Source organism: Loxodonta africana, chromosome 10 (assembly GCF_030014295.1).
Source record: "Loxodonta africana isolate mLoxAfr1 chromosome 10, mLoxAfr1.hap2, whole genome shotgun sequence".
Lineage (NCBI taxonomy): Eukaryota > Metazoa > Chordata > Mammalia > Proboscidea > Elephantidae > Loxodonta > Loxodonta africana.
The window spans coordinates 62,751,403-62,772,852 of NC_087351.1; the positions used below are offsets into that span (position 1 = coordinate 62,751,403).

General features: G+C 40.3%; 1 protein-coding gene across 1 annotated transcript in view; it reads right to left on the bottom strand.

Annotated features, from left to right (window-relative positions):
• Nucleotides 1-21,450, bottom strand: part of PYGL (glycogen phosphorylase L) — a 62,793-nt gene that overhangs the window by 12,604 nt on the left and 28,739 nt on the right. The window contains exons 5-19 of the mRNA XM_010588631.3: nucleotides 19,781-19,912; nucleotides 15,241-15,352; nucleotides 14,869-14,951; nucleotides 9,850-9,993; nucleotides 9,532-9,624; nucleotides 8,267-8,413; nucleotides 7,769-7,932; nucleotides 7,197-7,311; nucleotides 6,498-6,599; nucleotides 6,222-6,369; nucleotides 6,036-6,094; nucleotides 5,790-5,931; nucleotides 3,815-4,022; nucleotides 2,733-2,867; nucleotides 2,229-2,295 (exon numbers count right to left, since the gene is read on the bottom strand). Of these exons, the coding sequence (XP_010586933.3) occupies nucleotides 2,229-2,295; nucleotides 2,733-2,867; nucleotides 3,815-4,022; nucleotides 5,790-5,931; nucleotides 6,036-6,094; nucleotides 6,222-6,369; nucleotides 6,498-6,599; nucleotides 7,197-7,311; nucleotides 7,769-7,932; nucleotides 8,267-8,413; nucleotides 9,532-9,624; nucleotides 9,850-9,993; nucleotides 14,869-14,951; nucleotides 15,241-15,352; nucleotides 19,781-19,912 (1,851 nt within the window). The remainder of the gene's footprint in view (nucleotides 1-2,228; nucleotides 2,296-2,732; nucleotides 2,868-3,814; nucleotides 4,023-5,789; nucleotides 5,932-6,035; nucleotides 6,095-6,221; nucleotides 6,370-6,497; nucleotides 6,600-7,196; nucleotides 7,312-7,768; nucleotides 7,933-8,266; nucleotides 8,414-9,531; nucleotides 9,625-9,849; nucleotides 9,994-14,868; nucleotides 14,952-15,240; nucleotides 15,353-19,780; nucleotides 19,913-21,450) is intronic.

Genomic DNA, 21,450 nt, shown 5'->3' on the forward strand with positions numbered 1-21,450 from the left:
GAAGGAACTAACATTTACTGTATGCCAAATGCCAGGCTTCAGGTCAAGAGCTTGACCCTGTGGCTCACAGTCAAAGTCTGAACAACACTACTCTAAAACGTTAGCTATAATGCAGGCAAACAATCCTACTTAGCGTTTCTTGTTCTTTCTGGAGATAGATGACCCAGCGAATTTACATGGAGCCCCAAATACTCTATTGGGGTTTCAAAACAGGCTCACTCAAGGCTTTATTCCTAATTAAAAAAAAAAAAAAATCAAAATCTCATCATTTTTATATCAAAGAATATGATAAAAAGGTTATTTTTATAGCCTCATGCCTTAGTAAAGAACTTTAAAAGTTCTTTGGAAATGACAGGACATTATTCAAAGATACTAGCAATGTATTATGAGGATTTAAAAGAAAAACAAAAGTAACTGATTGCTTAAGGCTCTGCAAAGCAGAATCTGAATTAGTTTATTCATACTTTGGAAAATAAGGGAATGAAAGCTTTCTCTTTTCACTTCCATTAACTCTTTAAATGGACAATGAATACACTTCCGAGACATGCTGGACTGTTTTCTAAGCCTCCATAATACCACGACTGTTAAGAGTAAAAACTACAACTACATATTAACCCCAATTGTACCAGTGAACAAGAATGACTGACTAGAATGCTGGGTTTTATATGGGCATCCGTTGGATGTGGGCCATAGTTTTAACAGAGGAGACCCACTGTGTTAAACTGACATTTGCATTTGTCCTTGCCCTTTCTTGCTCTGTTTTATTCGTATTTTCCTTTGTGGCCTTTCTACGTGCAAAGCATCTTGTAGGCCCATAGGAAAAGGCAAGAGGTGGCCATTCTCTTTCCTGTCTTTGAGTTCTTGGGGGCTGTATGTGGTTTTCTTGCTGCAGTGGTCAGGAACCACTGCCCTGCGGTACTCATGGCCATTAACTTGAACTTACTCTGGTCTATATGCTGTTGGAGGACTAGATATGACACTACCAGAAGATGAAGGCTACAAAGCAGCACAGGTCTTAAATGATCCTATTTTAAAATCCCAATAGAGCATTTGGGATGACTGTGGGAACCACCTTGTTACCTGCCTTGAAGTGAACAAAATATGTTAGTAAAGCATGTTTCTGTTGGCTATAGTTACCTATTTGTTCAAAGGGCAGGAGGTGGAGATTTTATGGACCCTCGGCTCTTCTGCTATATAATGGCTTTTTTGGAGGGCAAAAATGGAGACTGTGTGGACAAGGGCAAAGCCATTCCCAGAAGGTGCAAAGGCTTAGAGTGCATCAACCTCAAGAAACTCACTCTGGAGTCTTGGCACAGAGCTACCTCATCCTGTACACTGAGTCCAGTGCCTGCAGTTCACTAAGAGTCTTTGCTATCAGAGATGATCAACCTTTCCACTAACAGAATACACCTAAAGGTTTATCTGATAAAGATATATAACTCTGCATGTGACATGAAGCGCTAATCACATGGTTCTAGCCTTTTTTTGGGTATAGTCTTTCTTGTTTCCCTCTTTTTTTCCAACCTTTCCTCTTTCTATACATTTACAGATTTTATTTCTATAGCCCTACTTTGTGAGTAGTCCAGGAGAAATACTGATTTTGCAGTTTTCAAAGACTAGTGGGTCAGTCCTTATCCAGTAAACTAGTACTCAGCCAAGGAATCCTCTTAGCAGGTTTCTCAGATATAGGGGGGACTCCACCAACTCAGATCAGAATCTCTCAGGGGGAACCTGACATTGCACTTTGAAAAAGGTGCCTCCATGATTCTGATATATACCTCAGAACTAAACAGACTCCTTGAGGGAAGGGAGGGAGGAGCCTGACTTTTTGTTCCTCTCATGTCTCAGTGCCCAGCACAGTGCCTGGCATGAAGAAGGCCGCCAGTGCCTCTGTGTTGAATAAATGAACAAATAAAAGGAGTATTTACAGTAAACTAAGGCTTTATACATCCTTGGCATCCAGGACATGCCTGTCATATGCCAGATATTCAATAAATATTGAATTATCTATGATATTTTTGCTTAGGCATTAAAAAACTTAAAGCTGCTACTGAAATGCCAATTCCAACCTTTACCTGAACTTGGGAAAAGTCAAATTTTGGTCTGAATAACTTCTCTTTTTTGATTTGTTTGTGAGGCCCTGCTATTTAGATTTAACAAAAAGGAACAAAAATTTTAATTAACCACAGTAAACTGGTTTCCTTTATAAATCTCGGCAATGTACTCACCATGTACAGCTGACTGACTTTTTCTTGACACTTGACATAGGCTTCGTAGTCTGCAAAGACTTTAAACCTTTTTTTTTTGAGTGTGTGTGATCGAAGGAAAAAAACAATGGAAAACTTCATTAACACATGCATGCTAAGATTTCATTTAAGATTCCCTTTTACTTAATGTCAGGCATGGCTGGTTTACCAAACTTGTTTCCATTCATAAGAATTTTGAGCAGCCCTCAACCTTTTTATGGTGATTCCGTATTAATTCTTAAGAATGTCATCATATGGATGCATTGAAAAGCTGGGAGAAAGGAGAAAAAGAATACCTGATTTATGGGTCTTACTTTTAAACCTCACTGGCATTGTTAGTAGAGAATATCTAAATTTTCTTTCCACGCCTGGGTTAGTTTACCAGATCACAGATCTAACTAATCTACATGGATGGGTTGTAGTTGGTTTAAGATGTTCTATTACCCTTTACAGCCAAAAGAACCCTGAACTCTTATAGGAACTCACCTGTCATGGTAAAAGAGCATGTTGATTATGTCTTTGAAGAGGTCAGGTTGCTTAGGAGAAAAGAAGCCATTATCAATTTGATCAATGACCAGCTTCAGCTCTGGAAGTGCCTCATAATATTCTTTTGCTTCATACCTTTGGACGGGGGTAAAAAGAAAAAGGTTCTGTTAGTGTGTGTGATTGACAGAAAACCAGGTACTACATTAGCTATGCAAATGCTGACTTCCAGAAATACTAGCACCTAGAGGAGGCAGTACAGATTTCAACATGGGTACAAATAATTTTAAGCTAGATCTTGAAGTTTTTATCCCCCCCAATTCGATTAGTTCTTTATAGCTGAAGACAGTAAGAACAGTAGATTATGAAAATTCTAGCCCCAGAGCAATGGTCTAATCTGTTAGAATACAGCAATATCCATTTCAAAGCAGACATTATGCCTCTAAACAAGCACTGTATTAAGTGAACGAGTTGCTTTCTGGACTCACAAATTCTCAAGATTTGTTTTGCTACTGAGTGAAAATTTACTTCAAGGGGTCAGGAAGTATTTTCAGCACCCGCCAAATGTTGTGATCCCAACAGGTCCTTCAAGCAGCACTCTATTTCTTGTTTGAACCCAGGTTAAGAAACCTATCTCAACATTAATGGAAACAACTATTTCCAAGTGCTTCTGTAAATTCCTATCTATTGTCTACCATATATCAGTCCATCTATTTGAGATCTTAAAGGAACACTAGATAGTGGTTTAAATTATAGGCAAAAACTTCAACTAGAACTTGGTTCATCTTTTGATCAAAGTGAAAATCACAGGTTCGGAGAGCTGAATGGCTCATTAAGGCCAGCTCTGCAATGGCTGATATCAAATAGCAACTACTCCAGTGCCCAAGCTCCTTTTTCTTTTACTTGCTGGGTTTAGTAAGACTATTCTGTCACCCAAAGGCTCCCCTGATTCCTCATGTGAGATGATCAGCTGCTCTGCCTCATGTTACATAGCCTCAGTGGAATACTTTGTGGTCAGGAAGTCCTCTGAGCTCATGTACCCTCCCGGAGCTGATCTGCCCAACAAAGAGGAGATATTCACTTACCCTTTCTTGTCCAGAGCAGCCACATCATCCACCCTCATGCCAAAGATGAACAGGTTCTCTTCCCCAGCTTCCTCTGCCATTTCCACGTTGGCCCCATCCATGGTCCCTATGGTTAGGGCTCCATTCAGCATAAACTTCATATTGCCTGTCCCTGAGGCTTCGGTACCTGCAGTGGAAATCTGCTCCGACAAATCTGTGGCTGGAATAACTACAAGCAAGGCATGTTAAAATTAGTAATTCTGTTTCTCTAGATTTGCTTGTATTATAGCCAAGCATTTAGCTAGCTAGCCTGCTTTGATCGTTAAAGTAGTATATGCACATCAAAATTAACATTCAAATGGCATAGAACGACAGATCTTACTCCTTTCCCGTGACTCAGGCAACCACTCTAGTCCATTTTTTTTATGTCATTTCTTGGTGGTTATCTCCACAATGCTAAATAACTGTACAGGCAGTCCGCGGATTATAAATGAGCTCTGTTCCTAAGTCTGTCCTGAAGTCGAATTTGTATCTAAGTCGGAACAGTTAGGTATAGTTCATATCTAACATCAGTTAGTCAAATGTTTGTCTTACTGTATAGTGTACCTTTCCTTGTATAAAAAACATTAAAGAAACACTTTCAGATACACTAAAACATCTTTAACAGAATAATACAGTGATGATAATGTTTTGATGCATGTCGTGAAGGAGCGACCGGTTGTTATTATGAACCATTGTATGTGCCTTGAATTTTTAATATAATAGGCGTTATGGGGGTTGGTTCATAACTATGGGTTGTATGTAAGTCTGATGTTTGTAACCTGGGGACTGCCTGTATGCTTACTCTTGGCATATACACTATAAAGAGCACAGACTGATTTTCTGCTGTAAAAGTTAGTGCCACGTTTCTCTTCTCTTTCTCCTAATTTTCGTTATCAGTTTTATTTCCTCCACTTTATAAAATATCTTCAAGCTTCCCTTTCTTGGAGTCTCTCCTGACTCCCACTTGGAACCTGAGGAAATTGCACGGTCTGCATTTCTTCCACTTCTCCTCACCTCGCTCCCTTCACGTGCACTGCAGGGCAATAAGCCCTGGGACTAGACGCCATGCCTCTGACCTTTCAGCCTGACTTCCACACAAATTAGTGCTGCCTGAAGCCTCATTTGTCTACAAAGGTCAGGACTAGCTCTTCGCTTTACTTTGAGAGCGTATTTGTGGATTATACATGTCTCTATTTGGACCCCCAAAAGCCTGGCTCTTCTTTCTGGGACACACAGACAGCTCTTAAACAGTAATATCGGGGACCCAAAAGTACCACAAAAAGAGAAGGTTCCTTTATCTTTTTGACATAGGAAGTGGCTGAATACATGGCTGGCATTTGCCAGTGGACGGTGCTTTGTGAGCATGTAATGCACATAAGCAAAGGTCCTTGCAGTAGACAAAGGGATGTTGGTGTCTTGCCAGTCTGGCTGTCCTCACATGGGAGCTCCATGCTTGATCCTGCAGTGCCCATATAAGGCATGTCTAAGCCTCGTGCTTTGGCAACCTGACATCTGTCTTTATTCCCTATTGCCACATGAACAAATGAGAGCCCTTCCTCCCACACAATGACCACAGGAAACTCTGGGGATGAGGAATTGAAGTTCTGTTGCAAAACTGAAACTTGGAACTGAAGACCTTTCCTTTCTTTGGTAGAGCACAGTTTGCACCATACTAAAACCTCAAAGCCACCTTCTTTAGCACCCGGCTCTTCCTAGCTAGTGTCAGAAAAATGCATGTGCAAATGCAATCCTGTGATAGTGATTCTGGTGACATCAATCTGAGTTTCAGCTGAATCACCTTAAAAGTTCTTGGCTTAGGCCCTCATTCTGTCCAAGAGTGACATTCTATCCTAAATTACTAGCTCCTTGAGGTCAGTCACTACAATTTCTATACCATATAATCCTTTTCTAGAATTTGTCCTGGCCACTGCATATTCTGCAATGAAGGCAGTACCTTTTTCAGCAAGGGATACTCTGTAGTTCTCCAAGAAGATGACTTTCAACTTGCTTCCAACCATGGGGTCATTGTTCACCACATCTGCCACTGAGGTGATCAGCTTTATGATCATTTTGGCCATGTGGTATCCTGGGGCAGCCTTGGAAAAGAATGTCAAACATATGGACCGAATGCAGCCATAAAGAAATGGAGAAATGGCAAGAGATGAGAGCCACAACCCCCCACCTAATAGAACCAACTTACTTTGCCACCAATTATAACTGTTCTGGGTACAAATAACTTCTTAGGGTCTTTCTTAATGCCTGAAAAAGAGAAGCAGATGGTACAGAGGACAGTTATGGCTGGGATGGAAGACCCACACCAAGACTGCTGCTTCTGCCTTCGAGGGGCAGCGACCTAGCCTTGTTGGTGGCTACAGGGCTGACTCACGGTTGTACATCGTGATGACATGCAAGCAGTTCAAGAGCTGCCGTTTATACTCATGTATCCTCTTCACATGCACATCAAACATGGAGGATGGGTTGATCTTTACTCTGTATTCCTTCTCCAGGAACTGAGAAAATTTCAGCTTGTTCTCCTGTTGAGAAAGTGCATGGTGCCAGAGTGCTTTAGATACAGAAGCACTGGATGGTGTATTTTGAAAAACTGGAGTACAAACCTTCAAAGCAAGTGCCCAGGAAGGGCTCCTACACCTAGAAGCCTCACCTGCTTCACATTGGATAGTTCCCGGAGGAAGACGTCGTCACCCAGGAAGCTGTGCAACTTCGTCAGCTGGCTCAAATCTTTCACGTATTCTTCCCCAATTTTCTTTAAATTTAAAGGAAGAGGTGATTTCAATTCAGGGGTGATAATCAAGCCCACATGGAGCAGTTTCTGTAGGTTGGTTGTGGTGAGTGACTACAATGGTGTAGGCCATGTAGTATACAACATATAGAATGGCTTCACCCACCCACAGAAGAGGCTAGAAAGTCTACACAGGAAGATACTTTTGCTAGTTGCATTCAAGGGTTAACACAGGGAAATCCACAGGGTGTCAAAGGGCCCAGGTTCTATTAGTTCTTTGTATGAACTTTGCTATTCTCCTTTACTAAATAGGGATATCATCTTCCATCTTTGTGTCACAGGAGTACCATTAGCCAGGACCAGCTACACAATTACTGGGGCCCAGTGCAAAATGAAAACACAGGGCCCCTTGTTCAATAATTATTAAGAATTTCAAAATGGTGACACTAGAGCATTAAACCAACGTGCGAGGAGCTGCTAAGCGTGGAGCTAGATGGGAATGCAGAAGTCACATGCTAAAGAAGCTGACTCTGCTGCACAGGAGATTTGCTAATTATAAATCTACTCCTGTGCCTCTTATATTCCCAACAGCCCGCCCTACTCCCAACACTTCCCAGTTACCTCTGCTATTAACTCTGCAAGGCCCGGGTTGCAGACTAAGAGCCAGCGCCTTGGAGTGATCCCATTGGTTTTATTCTGAAACTTGTCGGGCTCTATCTCACTGAAGTCCTTGAATCTGCAGACAGAAGAGACACATCACTGAATCTGGCTGAAACAACAGGTTCCTGTATGCAGGATGAAGTTCAGAGTTACATTCGAGAAGCCAAGAGTAGGCTGAGAAAGAGGAAATAAAAGGAGGGTGCTGACAGCAGCTATGGTTATCATTTTAAATAGAAATTCATTTGAAATTCAAAAGAATTATAAGAAAAAGTCCTCATCTAATCACCTCCATCTGACTTCCTGGCACTGATATATGTTCCAGACTTTTCAGAATGGTTTTTTGGATTCTTAGGTCTAGAGTCAGGGCTGCTCAGAGAAGAAGCTCCTCCCCTCCCGCCCCCAACCCAAGACAAAGGTTCTTTGTATAGAATAAAATACTTCTAAACATTTCTGCCAGGGCCTTTCTTTATCCCCAAATAGAACCCTAAATTTACTAGTGTCATTCCATTAATAAACAAGTGTTAGACCCTCACACTTTTGTCTTCACAATGTCTGAGTGGATTTTAGCCACGCCGTTCACAGCATGGGAGCCCACAATGCAGAGATGTGCCATGTTGATCCTTTTGCCTCCTTCCTCTTCTATCAGAGACATCCTTCTCAGACGGTCGACGTCTTTAGGAAACAAGGACGCAATTCTCTAGCCAAAAGAAAAGAAAGGCCTTGCTGGTCATTTAGGTTTAAAACAATATTGGGATAACACTGTTCATTTCCCAAGCAAAATCTCTGATGCAGTGAATATAAAAGTTCACTCCCACAGAGAGGGGTCAGTTTAGCCCTAGGGAGACCATCTCCCTCCATTCTAGCACTTGCAAAAAGATGTTTTTAGCAGAGCCCCATTCAGACTTGGATACTTTTGATTTATCAACGTAAGACGTTTGGGCCTCAAGTTTGGTGAGGGTGAAACCACCCTCTCATCTTAAGACCTCATTCCAGTGAGAGGTAAGCATAAAGAATCTCTCATGATGACTTACATCTAAATGCTTCTGATTTATCTCATAAACAATCTGCAAATGTCGAGGAAGCAACTTCTCCACCAGCTCCACCGGCCAGCGCTCCAGGGCTTCGGGAAGCACTGTGTGGTTGGTATATGCAAAGGTCTTCTGGGTGATTTCCCATGCCTGGGATAAAGGGACAGTTAGTTGCTTTCCTCTGCAAGAAAGGCTGCCCCACAGGCACCTGCCCAATCACACGGGACCAAACATGGTCTGGACCTTTTGCAACAGGACAGCTCCATACGTTTTGTATGCAGTTAGATGCACTGGATTCCTGAATGGCCCAGATAGTGGAAACATGTTTTTTGGCCAAAAAAGGAAGAAAACCTATTTGTAAACTTTCTGATAAAGCTTAACACACATCTGTAAAATCTTGTCTACTGTCCTAACATATCTTTCATTTACTAAATACACAAAGTTTGAGGAAGAAAAACTTAAGTAATGTTCTGAGAAGGTACAAAGAAATGTTTAAGATACTGACTTCCAAAGCTATGGGAACACTTTGAATTATCTGCATTCAGAGACTAGAAAACTTAATTTAGGATCCTTTTAGATACAAAAATGGTGAACATAATACAAGCCTTCTCAATATAGTTACTGATCTGTGTCCACAGGAATACATTTATTTACTTTTTAATCATGTTCTCTGTAAAGGACTGTTGTTGCATGCCATTGAGTTGATTCCAACTCAGCGACAATATAGGACAGAGTAGAACTGCCCCATCGGGTTTCCTAGACTGTAATCTTTACAGTATCAGATAGCCAGGTCTTTTCTCCCATGGAGTCGCTGGTGGGTTCAAACCACTGACCTTTTGGTTAGCAGCCAAGTGCTTAACTGTTGTGCCTCCAGGGTTCCTTCTGTAAAGCACTAAACAAAACACCAAACCCACTGTGTTGAGTCGATTTTGACTCATAGCGACCCTATAGGACAGGGCAGAACTGCCCCACAAGGCTTCCAAGGCTGTACATCTTTACAGAAACAGACTGCCACATCTTTCTCCTGCAGAGCAGCCGGTGGGCTTGAACCTCTGACCTTTCAGTTAGCAGCCAAGTGCTTTAACCACTGCATGATCAGGGCTGCTTTTTGTAAAGCACTAGTGCAGTATCAGGGCAAAATTTACCTTTAACTGTAGGACATTAGCCACAGTAAATCATTTTGAAAAACTGGAAAATGAGCTTTTGGCAAAATCTCTCAACCACAGATAGTCTGATCAATTAAGGAAAAGCAGCCAAATTGTGCAGACCTTAGACCAGGGCAGTTTTTCAATATCCACAAAAATCCTCATCAGCTCAGGGATGGCGAGTGCAGGGTGAGTGTCGTTCAGCTGGACGGCAACCTGTGTGGGGAAGACACATGAACCTAAAGGTGCTGGATGGCCCAGGATATGGCTTCCTTGCCTCAAACACACCCGGGAAAAGCACTACACAAAATGCCCATCTTCTACAAAATGCCTTAAACATCATATTCCTATTCAACTTTTTTAGCACTGAGAGAAGTAAATCTGATAGGAAATCCTGGTCCCTCAGTTGTCCCCGGTTGTGTTCACAGACTGAATACTTGCCTGATCCGGAAACGCATCAAACGCAGTTTGGGCACTGTCGGTGGAGCCAAACTTGGAGGCTTTGAAACGCCGGATGATATCTTGCAAGGTAGCAGCCACCACGAAATACTCCTGCTTCAATCTTAGCTCCTTCCCTTCAAAAAACTTTAAGCCAGAGAGACTGAATAAGAGTGGTCCACATTGTTAGGCATGGCCAGGAAATGTTAGGGCTAAAGAGCCCGCTGGACATCTGGTGAAAGATGGGTGGCTGAATGCCAAGCATTAGCGTTTGCTCCCTCCTGAAACCCCATTAAAATGATAGCAAAGGGATTTTTAAAAGGCATACAGAAATGAGAGAGGAGACAATGGCAACAGCTTCTTGGAAGCTGAGAAAGAGATGGACAAGTGGTAAATGACCCAGAAGACTCAAGAAAGCTGAATGTAGAAGGGCCAAAAGCAACTCAATTTATCAGAGCTTCAAACCGTTTCCTTTGGGTTCAAACCCCTGCTAAGAGTTTGCGTTTCCACCCCAGCTATATTGAATCAGAATCTACGTTTTAATAAGACCCCAGGTGATTCTTATGTATGACTTTCTGAGAACTTGTTAGAAATGCAAATTCTCAGAAGCTGTTCAAATCAAAATGAACAGGTTTGAAGCCCTGATTTATACACTGGAGCCCACAAATGCTCAGGAATTGGCAACACTTGTGCCTTTAGAGGAGCCAGGGTGGTGCAGAGGTTAAGAACTATGGCTGTTAACCAAAAGGTTGGCAGTTCAAATCCACTAGCTGCTTCTTGAAAAACCTATGGGGCAGTGCTATTCTGTCCTATAGGGTCGCTATGAGTCCGAATCTACTTGACAGCAATGGGATTGGTTTTTGGTTCGGAGCCTTTAGAAACAGGAGAAGAAATGCAAAAAGGTTAGTTAAAGCCTTTCTAAAAGGCAGTTGGCCTCAGACCTTATCTCCGGTTCCCTTAGCTGGGCCATTTTTTCCCTAAGCTCAGGCATAAGCTGGAGGTTTATTCTCTGGAGATGGTAAAATGGGATCCTTGGGCTGCGGTATAGCAGACACAGTTGGAGGTAATACTATCCCATACTGAAAAGCGGAGGGGTTCAGTGAAAGTTTATGTACTTAATGTTGAGACTCCCAGCCTTCTTCTCCCAACCACATTTCAGAACACAGGTGGTCATATTAATTCCACCAGGCAGAAAGCTGCAAGAATCTTCTCTAGGGAACTTGACCAGCCCAAGAGGAAAGACCTAAAGACAATGACATCAGGAATTGAAGAAGGAAATGGCCCCACCAGACCACCATGTAGTGAAGCTCAAACTGACAAACACCACCCCGTATACAGAACTCCAAAAAAGCTTTTGGATACTCCTCTCTCAAATTTTAGTGGGCAGCCAAGGATCATCAGACAGCCAAGAAAACCATAGAAAAGAAAGTCTGAGGTAAAAACAATAAACAAAAACCAAAGGAAACCAAGATTAGATAGAAGAATATGAAAAACTATCAATACCCTTAGACATATTTGAGAAGATATCATATTCAAGAAACAAGAACAAGATCTTTAAGAAAAGCATATCTAAAGAAAAAAAAATTTACTTGGAAAATAAAACATAATAGCTAAATGAAAAACCCAGTAGGACAGAAGGCAGAGTTGAGATCTTCCAGAAAGTAGAGCAGAAAGACAAAGAGGTGACAAATAGGAGAAAAAAAGGTAAGAAAATTAGTAGACCAGTTGAGGATGTTCAACATCTGAAAGAAAAAAACAGAGAAAAATGAAGATGTATGAAGAAAGTATATAATTCAAGAATATTTCTCAGAACTAAAGCCCAAAGTTCCCGGATTGAAAGGCAGACTGAGTGCCCAGGCACAATGGATGAAAACAGATCCACAACATAGCACACCACTGAAAACTTCTGGAGGGAGAGAGTGAAGGAGATCCTCAAAGCTCCCAAAGGTTAATAAAAAAAATTTAAAAAATCATGTTTTGTATAAATGGATCAAGAATCTGAATCTGACATTTTACTTCTCATTAACACTGAAAACCAGAAGACAATAAAAAACATGTGAATGTTCTGTTCCCAGGCAAACTATCATTGTGAGAGCAGAATAAAGATAGTTTCAATAAAAAAGGTCTCAGAAAAATTGACCACATATACACCCTTTTCCAGGAAACTCAGGATCATGTGTGTTACCTAAACAAGGGAGAGAACAAAGAAAGATGATGGATCTAGGAAAGAGGGGACACAGAGAAAAGCACAGGGGTCCTCAGAATGAAGAGGAAGGCAAACTGCAAGCTTACAGCTGAACAGCACACTCAGAGCGTGCAATCCTTGAGCACCCCGAAGGCTTTTTCAAGAAGATTGAGTTAACGGAATACATCATGTGTTTGAATACATTGACAGAATATTTATACAACTGAGGTAAGGTGTAGATAAATTAGGGGAAAGCACTCGGAAAACCAAGCAAATAAACAATTATCAACTCCAGGAAAAATAAAAAGTTCTTAAGGAAAGGAAAAGTAATCATTACATGATACACATACATGTATGGTTCAGCTGTCAGTGGTATTTACATAGTCATAATAATGTAATGTAATATGTCATATGTAATGTAATATGTAATAGTCATAATAATGTAATGTAATAATAACGTAATGTAATGTAATGTAAACGGAAACCTTGGTGGCACAGTGGTTAAGTGCTACGGCTGCTAACCAAAGGGTCGGCAGTTCTGCTGTGTCCTATAGGGTCACTATGAGTCGGAATCGACTCGACGGTGCTGGGTAATAATGTAAACACTACTTAAGGAGCTAGTTAAAATTATATGTGATTATGTTGAAAGAATGGGGGAAGGGAAGTATTTGTTTTTTGGTGCTGGTGGGAGTGTTTGTGAGAAAGTAAACTATATTATCATCTCCAATAGTGGGGAGCGATAAACAATTAAAAAAATGGGAAAATCAAGAAGCAGTAATAACAGCGTGCTATTTAGAAATATGAACACATATACCCAGAAAGCCAATTAAAGAGTGAGGGAATATAATTACTTCTGAGAAGAGGGAAATGGGAGACTGTGTTTTTATAATAAGCTTCATATTTTTCTCTTTAAATTATGCATATATATATAACTTTGATAAAAATAAACTGAATTAAAAATAAAAGTCATAAAAAGATGTCTGGATTGATATTATCAAAGATAATTTATAGGGGGTAGGCTTTGGAATGGTTTTTTTTTACTTTCTTCCTGGTACTTTTTTATATTGCTTACATTTTTTCTAATGTAATGCATCACCATAAAAATTATAATTAAGTCATTATTCTAAAAATAAATGAAGAACATTAGGAATCCATACATAATGAATTTAAACATTTATTGAGCTCCAGAATTTTTAAGGTCCTAGATAAAAAAAAAAAAAAATTTTTTTTTTTTTTTAGTTATACATAAAAGGATTAATTAAACACAATCACTGACCTCAAGAATCTACTGGGGAGAGAGAGATATATAAATCAGTTTAAAATACAACATGATAATTAAAAAAAAATTAAAGCAGGTACACAGTACTTTGTGAACCTGGGTAATCAGGAAAGAATCTTTTTCTGAGCCTTGAAAGATGCATAGGAATTTTTTAGGTAGACACAAAGTGCCAGAGTATTCCCTGAATGCAGAGGAAGCCTATGTGAGAGTGTAAGTGACCAAGAACAGGGCAGATAATCCTGTATAGCTGGGACCTTGTTGCCTGGGCAAGATCATGGAAAATGAGTCCTCTGACTCATGACCATATCACTGAAGTACTTAGGTAACATGCCTAAGAATCTCTACTTATAGGTGATCAGAAGCTCTTAAAGAGTTTTAAGCAGGGAAGAAACTAGTTGCAGACTGAGTACAGCAGTGAGATTCTCAGAAGGGAGATGAATGTCTGGACTAGGGCCATGGCAAGGCTGGGGAGAAGGAATGAATTTGTTCTTGTACTTACAGTCCAAAAATGATTTATGAACTCACACTACAAAAACGTGATCCAAAGAGCTACCTTTTACCCAATATGTTTAGTCAACTTTTTACCTCATGCTAACTTAATGTATATTACCAATTGCTATAAAAACAGGTAGGTTTGGTCTTCTCTGAAGCTAGGAGGATGACTTTTAAGTGGGCAATGGATTTGAACCAGAAGCAGTGTAAATACACAGTATTTAAAACTCATTGTGGTGTGGGAAAATTAGGAGTATTTAATATTAGAAAATCCTTATTAGAACTCAAATGATATTAGTGATGACTTCAATATTTTGTTCAAGACCAAAAGATAAGCTACTGGTGGATATATGACATTACGCGTTTGTCAAAACTCATAGAACCATACAACACAAAGGGTGAACCCTACCATAAACTATGGACTAATGCATTAATATTGATTCATCACTTGTAACAACTGTACCACACTAATACCAAATAGCCAAAAAATATTAATAAGAGAAGAAACTGTGCGGGGGGGGGGGAAGGGAGAGATATGGGAACTCTCTAAACTTTCTGCTCAATTTTTCTGTAGACCTAAAACTTCACTAATCTTTCTGAGTCTCAGTTTCCCCATCTTTAAAATGGAGACGCCACGCCTGCCCTCCCAGGGTTGTTATGAGGACTGAATAACATGCAGTGTAACTGACGCCATGCCTGCTACATTGCTAGTGGTCAAAAAACGTCCTTTTGACTTTACAGGTACAGTTTATGGTTGGAAAGGGAAAGGTGCTTCGCCTCATCTTTTATATCCAGTCTTGTTTTGAAATACATCTACGGAGCCTCTTAATTAGTGATGGGGTCATTTGTCAAGGGCAAGATATCAATTTGATTTGCTGAATAGTGTAAACTTGCTTTCCTTACTTGGGCAGGATGGGAAATCTAGACATTTCAGCAAGAGATATGGAGCTTATTTTACATGTGAAAAGAAAGCAATATTAAATATGTGCTTTAGAGGGTTACTGATTACTCTATTCCAAAATAAGCTGCTTCTCTTTCCACTGAGAAATGGCACTTGATCACTCACGTTATCATTGGGATAGAGGACCCGAGTGATGTTCTCGGCCAGGTTTCGATCCAGCACCGCCTGGATGTAGTCTCCAACGTTGACTGAGGGGAATATTAAAAAAACAAATGAACACAGAAGCCAGCCTGTAGCTCTCACCTGATTTTTGCATGCTGTGTGGTACTCCTAAAGTTCTTAAAATTACAGGATGATTTCAACAAACCTTTATTCTGAGCTTCACATGAACATCTAAGACGGTCATAATGGAGGACTACTTTAAAATGGCCTTTGGACCTGCTTAGTCATGGAGGACTTTAGAAACTTCAGTTCGTTTTAACTAGCAATCAAAACAACTAAACACACACACAGAAACCAAAGCCCAGCCATACTCACAGTCTCTGAGGTTAAAGTCATTTGGTGCCCGAGCAGACCAGAGGCGCATGGTGTTGACGGTGTTATTCATATATCCAGGCACCGGCGTATCATATGGCAGAGCTAGGACCACCTGTACGATTAAACCAAAGCAGCTGTTCGCTGTTCGCAAGGTATGATAATGTAGGTTGAACAATGGGTTGACTACTGCCAACTAGAGTTCTGCTCCTGGCTCTATCCCCAACTCAAATTGTGAGGCCTAGTCCCGGGGATGTAAGGGTATTAGAGGGCCCTTGATTTTCCCTCCCCTACTTGATTTCCTCCCTTTTCCCACTGGGACAACCACATCCAAACTGTTCAGACTGATGGTCTTCTATGCCACATAGACTTCCCTCATGCCCCTTGTCTTAAAACGGGTAAAATGAAATGTTGTTGTTATATGCCGTCTAGTCAGTTCTGACTCATAGTGACCATATAGGACAGAATAAAACCACCCCATCGAGTTTCCTAGGCTATAATCTTTATGGGAGCAGATGACCAGGTTGTCTCTCTTGCGGAGCTGCTAGGTGAGTTTGAACTGCTGACCTTTTGGTTAGCAGCAGAGTGCTTAACCATTGCACCACCAGGGCTCCTTCCAATGAAACATAATGCTGTGGTATTAGCCTTAGAAAAATTTTGACTTATACAATAGAACATGTTTGAGATCAAACCATTGCTCTACTAAGTTTGAATACAAAGAGCTTATACTCACTAAAAAAACAGCAGTCAGATAAGTTTTTATGTAGGTTACTTAATGATCTGATTTCAAATATGGTGATAATGAATGGCATAGGAAATTTATGAAAATAAGATGTTTAAAATGCTATGCGAGATTTTTCAAAGTTGCATAAAGAAGGGATATTTCAGTGAATCATACAATGATCTGACAACTCACTTGATAATTAGCTGAGATGGGTCTAAGGTGGAAAAAAAAACAGCTTTGAAAAATCTAGCTCAGTATTTGTGACAGACATTGAAACAGAATAGGAAGATGAGTTATGTTTCACAATGAATTTAAAATTGATGTGAAATGGGTCATTCCTGTTACCTGCCTCATCAGATTCAGGTTCTAAGGAAGGAGAATGACAAAATAATTGAATCGGAGGAATGCTAGAGATCATTTAATGAAACCCACTCATCTGGGAGATGAGGGGGCTGAGGCTAAGAGAGAAGTTACATGCCCAAGGTCACAGTCAGTGACAGGGTTGAAACCTAGCCATAAATCTCTTTAATTTGGTCTGCTGAATTATGAAATGAACGATGCATTATAGCCCATATCAATCATATATACTCAGGCTTGCTTTCATGATCACCATGACCTGGAAGTAATAAATCACCCTTCTTTGAATATCTTTCTACGAAATAAAGGTCTGTGGAGATTTTTAAAGCAAGTTGTGATCCACCAGGAAAAGTCATTTACAGAATGTGACTGAATCTGGGTTCTCATAAGATGTGTCCTTCTGACACCTGACATGTAATCCAGGCAGCCTGCTAAGTGCTCTGCACAGATCTCCCTTCAGAGAACCTCAGAGAGAACCTCCCGTGAGGAGTTTGTAGTTAGCTGACTGCTTCTAGATGCTGCCTCAGAGCCCAGGCCAAGGCTGTGCTCTCATCAAGACATTCCCAGTCATTGACCAAGCATGGAAGGAGCACTAGAGCTGGGGCTTCTAAGTCTGGCTCCATCAGTCCAGCTGAGACTTGATCAGAGCTGCAGGCTGAGGCTCTTTCTACCCAATCCTCCTCCTTCCTCCCTCTCCTTTCACAGGTATCATGCCTGCATGGTCGTCTGAAGGATCCCTACCTCCTCCTGCTCCCTTTCCCCTTTATCTTTCACAGGCATTTCCACAATATGTCACTTGCACTTTTTTAAAAATAATTTTTATTGTGCTTTAAGTGAAAGTTTACAAATCAAGTCAGTCTCTCACACAAAAACTTATATATACTGTGCTACAAACTACATACTCCCAATTACCCCCCCCCTCAATGAAACAGCTTGCTTTCTCCCTCCACTCTCTCTTTTTGTGTCCATTTTGCCAGCTTCTAACCCCCTCTACCCTCTCATCTCCCCTCCAGGCAGGAGATGCCAACAAAGTCTCAAGTGTCCACCTGATCCAAGAAGCTCACTCCTCACCAGCATCCCTCTCCAACCCATTGTCCAGTCCAATGCATGTCTGAAGAGTTGGCTTCGGGAATGGTTCCTGTCCTGGGCCAGCAGAAGGTCTGGGGGCAATGAACACCGGGGTCCTTCTAGTCTCAGTCAGACCATTAAGTCTGGTCTTTTTATGAGAATTTGGGGTCTGCATCCCACTGCTCTCCTGCTCCCTCAGGGGTTCTCTGTTGTGTTCCCTGTCAGGGCAGTCATCGGTTGTAGCTGGACACCGTCTAGTTCTTCTGGTAGCCTCTGGCTCATGCGGCCCTTTCTGTCTCTTGGGCTCATAATTGCCTTGTGCCCTTGGTGTTCTTCATTCTCCTTTGATCCAGGTGGGTTGAGACCAATTGATGCATCTTAGATGGTCGTTTGCTAGCATTTAAGACCCCAGACGCCACTCTTCAAAGTGGGATGCGGAATGTTTTCTTAATAGATTTTACCCCTGCCCCTGCTACGCTGGCCTTCGAAGCATTCAGTTTATTCAGGAAACTTCTTTGCTTTTGGTTTAGTCCAGGTGTGCTGACCTCCCCTGTATTTGCTGTCTTTCCCTTCACCTAAAGTAGTTCTTATCTACTAAGTGAATACCCCTCTCCCACCCTCCTACTCTCCCTCTCTCCCCACCCCGTAACCACAAAAGACTGTTTTCTTCTCAGTTTAAACTATTTCTCATGTCACTTGCACTTTTAATTCTCTTGGTGTCTGCTTGTCAGAGGACCTGAACTGACACAAAAATGAAAGGAATCACTCAGTTTACTGGAAGCTGACCACTGCATGCACAGAGTATGTCTGAGCTCATGCTCTCTGACCTCACTAGCTACAAATCTGGGGCTGATTTAGGCTTCAGTCTACAACATCCTGCATGGCTTGGGTCAGTTCACTTTATATTACCTCTGCCCCATAACCTTGCTTGGTAGGCACAGAAATGTACACACTATCTAATTGGATTTCTGGGTACATTATAAAAATTGCTAGAGGCACTCTGCAGTTAACAAGCTAGCTCCACCGTAGGTGCCAAAATCTGTATCAATTACTTGCTAGTTTAATACCAAATATGCATGTGAATTATTTGGGCATATTAATGATTTATTTGCAGCTCTCCTGATGATATTTGCAACCAAGTGCAATTTAGATTATGTTTTACTGTTGAGTCAACATGAAAGAGAAACTTAACTTGAAATCACAGTATTTGTTTACTCCATATACCATCATAAGATAAATTACCTATTTCAGTTTCCAGTTCATTATCTCATAAGCTGAATAAATTCACACTGAGATAGGAAAACAGTTTTAAAAAAAAATCTCATTGTTGAACTGTGAACTCTGCTACACAGACCAGCAGAACAAATCATTCTTTTTTAATTAGCTGTAACATGCATTGTGGGGTTTTTTTTTAAGATAATAAGGATTTGTTCATGGAGAATAATCTACAAACCAGCTGAGTTTAGTATTACTATACAGAATTTTGCTTCCAATTTTGAAATATAAGAGCATTATTTACTTGGCTTTTACCATTTCCTTTATGTTTGTAAGGAATAACCAATGATACATCTTTTCCAGCTTGAGGCCATATTTATTAAACAAATATCTCAAGTGGAGCCTCCAGTGATTGGGTAGTACAGTCTAGTAGTTAATACCTGTTGACACTGACTCAATTCATAGTGACCCTATAGGGTTTTCAAGGAGCAGCTAGTGGATTTGAAATGCTAACCGTTTGGTTAGCAGCTGAACTCTTAACCACTGAGCCACTAGGGCTCCCCAGTAGTTAATAGGTGTTATTTATCAAGAAATTGCACAACACAAACCACAACTGGGGGTGCTTAAAAGTGAATTGTTCGGTGAGAGGGTAATACTCAAATTGAGTGGCAGGATAACTTAGACTAACGGAATACGTTTTGCAATGTTTTGCATTATTTTTCTTGAGTTCACAATGAATAAGAGCTTTGATAATACTTTGAATAAATACTTCAGTATTAAAATATTTATCCCTGAGAAGTTATAAGTAAGTGAATATATGGTGGTAGGGTGAGGTATAAACAAGTTTATATAAAACTAGAGAGTTATGCATGCTGAGTATTATAAAATTTTTATAATAGAACTGATCAACCTCTAATGATGCTGGCTTGCAAAATGACCCTAGTAATCACTTGACTTTGAGGAAATCACTTCTCCCTTGGCCTCAGCTCCCCTTGTCTGCTAAATAAGTGGGTTTCACTAAGAGGAATATTAAACTTATGTTTAAAATATACTCTATTACTCAATATACAACCTACTATACTCAGTATCATATACACATTATATTCTGTACTACACATTCATTGTACCATACACTATGCTATACTATCAAAATGCTCATTGTGAGCTCAGTCTGAATACCTGGGTATCAATCCACCTGGTCCCATTCTTGGTGTGCTCCACTCTTCCATAGAAGTGCACAGGCAGCATGAACTCAGGGCGAGACTTCTCCCAGGGGTTTCCATACCTGAGCCAATCATCTGCCTCTTCTACCTGCAAAAAGAACATAGCTTTGAATTATTTTTCAGGAGGCGGTGTGGACCTAACCCTTGAATTATATCAAACAAAAATATCTTCAACTGAATCAACTCAAGAATACTGATTTTATCAAGAAGGAGTGTTGGTTCAGTCTATCTCAATCCATGTTTGTTACTGTCATACTGTCTAAATCAACAATAGTTGTTAATATTGCTCTACATGTTTCATATGTATTATTGCATTTAATCCTCAGAGCAACTCTATAGGATGGAACTATGATTTTTCCCCTTTTAAAGATGAAGAAATCATCAGTTGCCCAAGATTACACAGACAGTAAGTGGTAGAGCTAAAATTTGACTTTAGTTCTGTGTTCCAGAGGCTGTGTCTTAACATGTGTGAATCCAATTGTTAAGCTTGAGTTAAGTGGCCCTTCAGGGATATTTGTAGTTGTATAGTTTGACCTGATAGTGGTTAAGTGCTTACGGCTGCTAACCAAAGGGTCGGCAGTTCGAATCTGCCAGGTGCTCCTTGGAAACTCTATGGGGCAGTTCTACTCTGTCCTGTAGGGTTGCTATGAGTTGGAATCAACTCGACGGCACTGGGTTTTTTTTAGGTCCTACATGATGGTTTCAGTTAAGATTCTTGTGCCCAGAATGCATGTAATCAGTTAAGCAATACTACTTATAGAAAGCTCCTTTAATAAAGATTTTATGAGTACAGCTACAGAACACCATTACATTCCATAGTCTTTATTTTATTCAATCCTTATATAATTTTGATTTGATAATGAATTATAAATTATGATTCATTTTAAAAATAATGCCTATTGTCTTAGTCATGTAGTGCTGCTATAACAGAAATACCACAAGTGGATGGCTTTAACAAAGAGAAATTTAGTCTCTCATTGTCTAGTAGGCTCTAAGTCCAAACTCAAGGCATCAGCTCCAGGGGAAGGCTTTCTCTCTCTGTTGGTTCTGGAGGAAGGTCCTTGTCATCAATCCTCCCTTAGTCTGGGAGCATCTCAGTGTAGGAACCTCAGGTCCAAAGGACGTGCCCTGCTCCTGGTACTGCTTTCTCAGTGGTATGAGGTCCCCATGTCTCTCTGCTTGCTTCTCTTTTTTATATCTCAAAACAGATTGGCTTAAGACACTATCTAATCTTGTAGGTCTCATCAATATAATTGCCACATCTTATTACATCATAGTGCTAGGATTTACAACACGTAGGGAAATCATAGCAGATGATAAAATGGTACACAATCATACAATACTGGGAATCATGACCTAGCCAAGTTGACAAATATTTTGGGGGGACATAATTCAATCCATGACACATACTAAAAAGTAATAATTTATTTTATTGATAATTTCAACATTTTCCCATGTATCTGTCAACTTTACAAAAAAAATACTTCTTCTAAGTTTTTTTTAAAACTATAATTTCTATTTACGGTATCCTGGACATCAAATGAAGATGGTTTTCAGAAAACGCATCAAAACAACAACAAAAACATTTTGGTGGGGTGTACTTCTTTTTTTATTTTTTTGGTATAT